General features: G+C 35.0%; 1 protein-coding gene across 1 annotated transcript; it reads left to right on the forward strand.

Moving 5' to 3' along the window:
- Positions 1-332: 332 nt before the first annotated feature.
- Positions 333-515, forward strand: LOC117717576 (keratin-associated protein 19-7-like). The gene has a single exon (XM_034514822.1). The coding sequence runs from the start codon at positions 333-335 to the stop codon at positions 513-515; it is 183 nt and encodes a 60-aa protein (XP_034370713.1).
- Positions 516-1868: the final 1353 nt, after the last annotated feature.

Raw genomic sequence — 1868 nt, forward strand, 5'->3', positions numbered from 1 at the left:
TATGTAAAAAGAAGATAACTATGTAATGATTTATGTTCTGTACTCTGTAAACTACATAAAAAAGACCTAGAAACTTGGAAATTATAACAGACTCATTATTTGACCATGAGATCCTGAGGTAGAAGCACAAGTATCTCAGCTATTCAGCATTGTGTGTCCAGTAACTCACAACATTTGTGTTTTCTGCAGCACAGTACAGAGACATGTGACACTATAATGCCTGTGGTTTTCAAACAACAACCCAGGTGTATAAAAGGCCCTTGGCAGATGGTGACACCCAGACTCAAGTAACCTACCGCTTGTCTTTCTCTAAACACTCCACTCCTGACAACATGAGTTACTATAGTACATACTACGGAGGCCTGGGCTATGGCTATGGTGGCCTGGGCTATGGCTATGGCTGTGGCTCTGGCTCTGGCTCTGGCTCTGGCTATGGCTGTGGCTTTGGGGGCTGTGGCTATGGCTGTTGCCGCCCACTGTGCTGTGGAAGATACTGGTCTTGTGACTTCTATTGAGGAGATTCAGCAGCTGCTCACTCCAAATTTCTTCACTTCAAATTTTCTTAAATATCTTCATGAATTCCAAACTTTACTTGAATAGTTTGAGGAATAATACATGAAATACAACATGCCCACCCAATTCCCCTTTTTTAATTTGATTGCATGATATTTGCAGCAAAGTTCTTTATTGTCATTATAATGCCATGTAAAATGTGATTTGCTCATATACTTTCCCATATTGTGAATATATGCAATGCCTTAAAATAAACTATTTTTTAAATACTTTGCTCTTATTGTTTTACTAAATGTGAAATGTATGTTTGCGAATTTATATCTGGTAGTAAATGTGTGACTCTTTGTGAACAAATGTGATATATTAAATGGAGAATGAAAGAGAAAGATGAAACAGAGACTGAAACTTACACTCTAAACATTCTTCTATTGATAAATATCTTTACTATCTTCATATTTGCTACTGTGATGTCACTATGTGTTTGGGAGTGCAAATATTTCTCTGAGAGCAAATCCTTTTGTCTGCAACTTCAAGGTTGGCATCTAATAGAAGTTAGTTCTCTAACTATCTTGCAGTGTCCACAGTACTGTTTACAATGAGTGTCTCCATACTCATTCTACTGTGTACAGGCTTTCCTTTACTTACCATCTTCTCTAACACCCATTTTTTCTAATATCCATTTTACTAATAACTGCATGAGACAATATCATTGTGACTTTAACTTACAGTTTTGAAAATTCACCATCAGTAATCTGGTGATATATTTTTAGGGAAAATTAATATGATGACTCTCTACTCATTTTAATACCAATGAATTTTCTTCATGCTGTTTATCTGTAGATATTTCACATGAATTCTGGCTTTTGAGTTCTTATTCTTTGTGTAGAATAGTCTGTGTTGTCCTACTATACAGAACCTTTGACATGAATACAATCAGACTTTTCTATATTTTTTCAGTTGTTTAAGCTTATGAGTCTACATCAATATTATTTGAGAAAAAGCAAAATATCTTGTACACTATGTATTTTTTCTTATTACTTTTTAGAGAATGTCATTCAATGTATTTAGATAAAATTCATGTTTTCCCTTCTCTTCTCAGACTTACTCATTATATGTCAAAGAAACTTTATGTCTGTATTTTATTTTTACCTTAAATACACCATGTCCAATTTATGATGTTTACACTATTGAGAATGGGTAGAGATCACCTGAAGTAGAGGTGACCTATCCAGAACCATACCCCTAAAGGAACTGTATCTCAATCTTCTAATAGATATCAAATGGCTACAGCTCCTTCACTAAAAGTAGGAAGGCTTGACCATCTCCCATACCATGTTGGAATTGTTATGATTGGA

The sequence above is a fragment of the Arvicanthis niloticus genome, chromosome 12, assembly GCF_011762505.2.
Source record: "Arvicanthis niloticus isolate mArvNil1 chromosome 12, mArvNil1.pat.X, whole genome shotgun sequence".
Taxonomy (NCBI): domain Eukaryota; kingdom Metazoa; phylum Chordata; class Mammalia; order Rodentia; family Muridae; genus Arvicanthis; species Arvicanthis niloticus.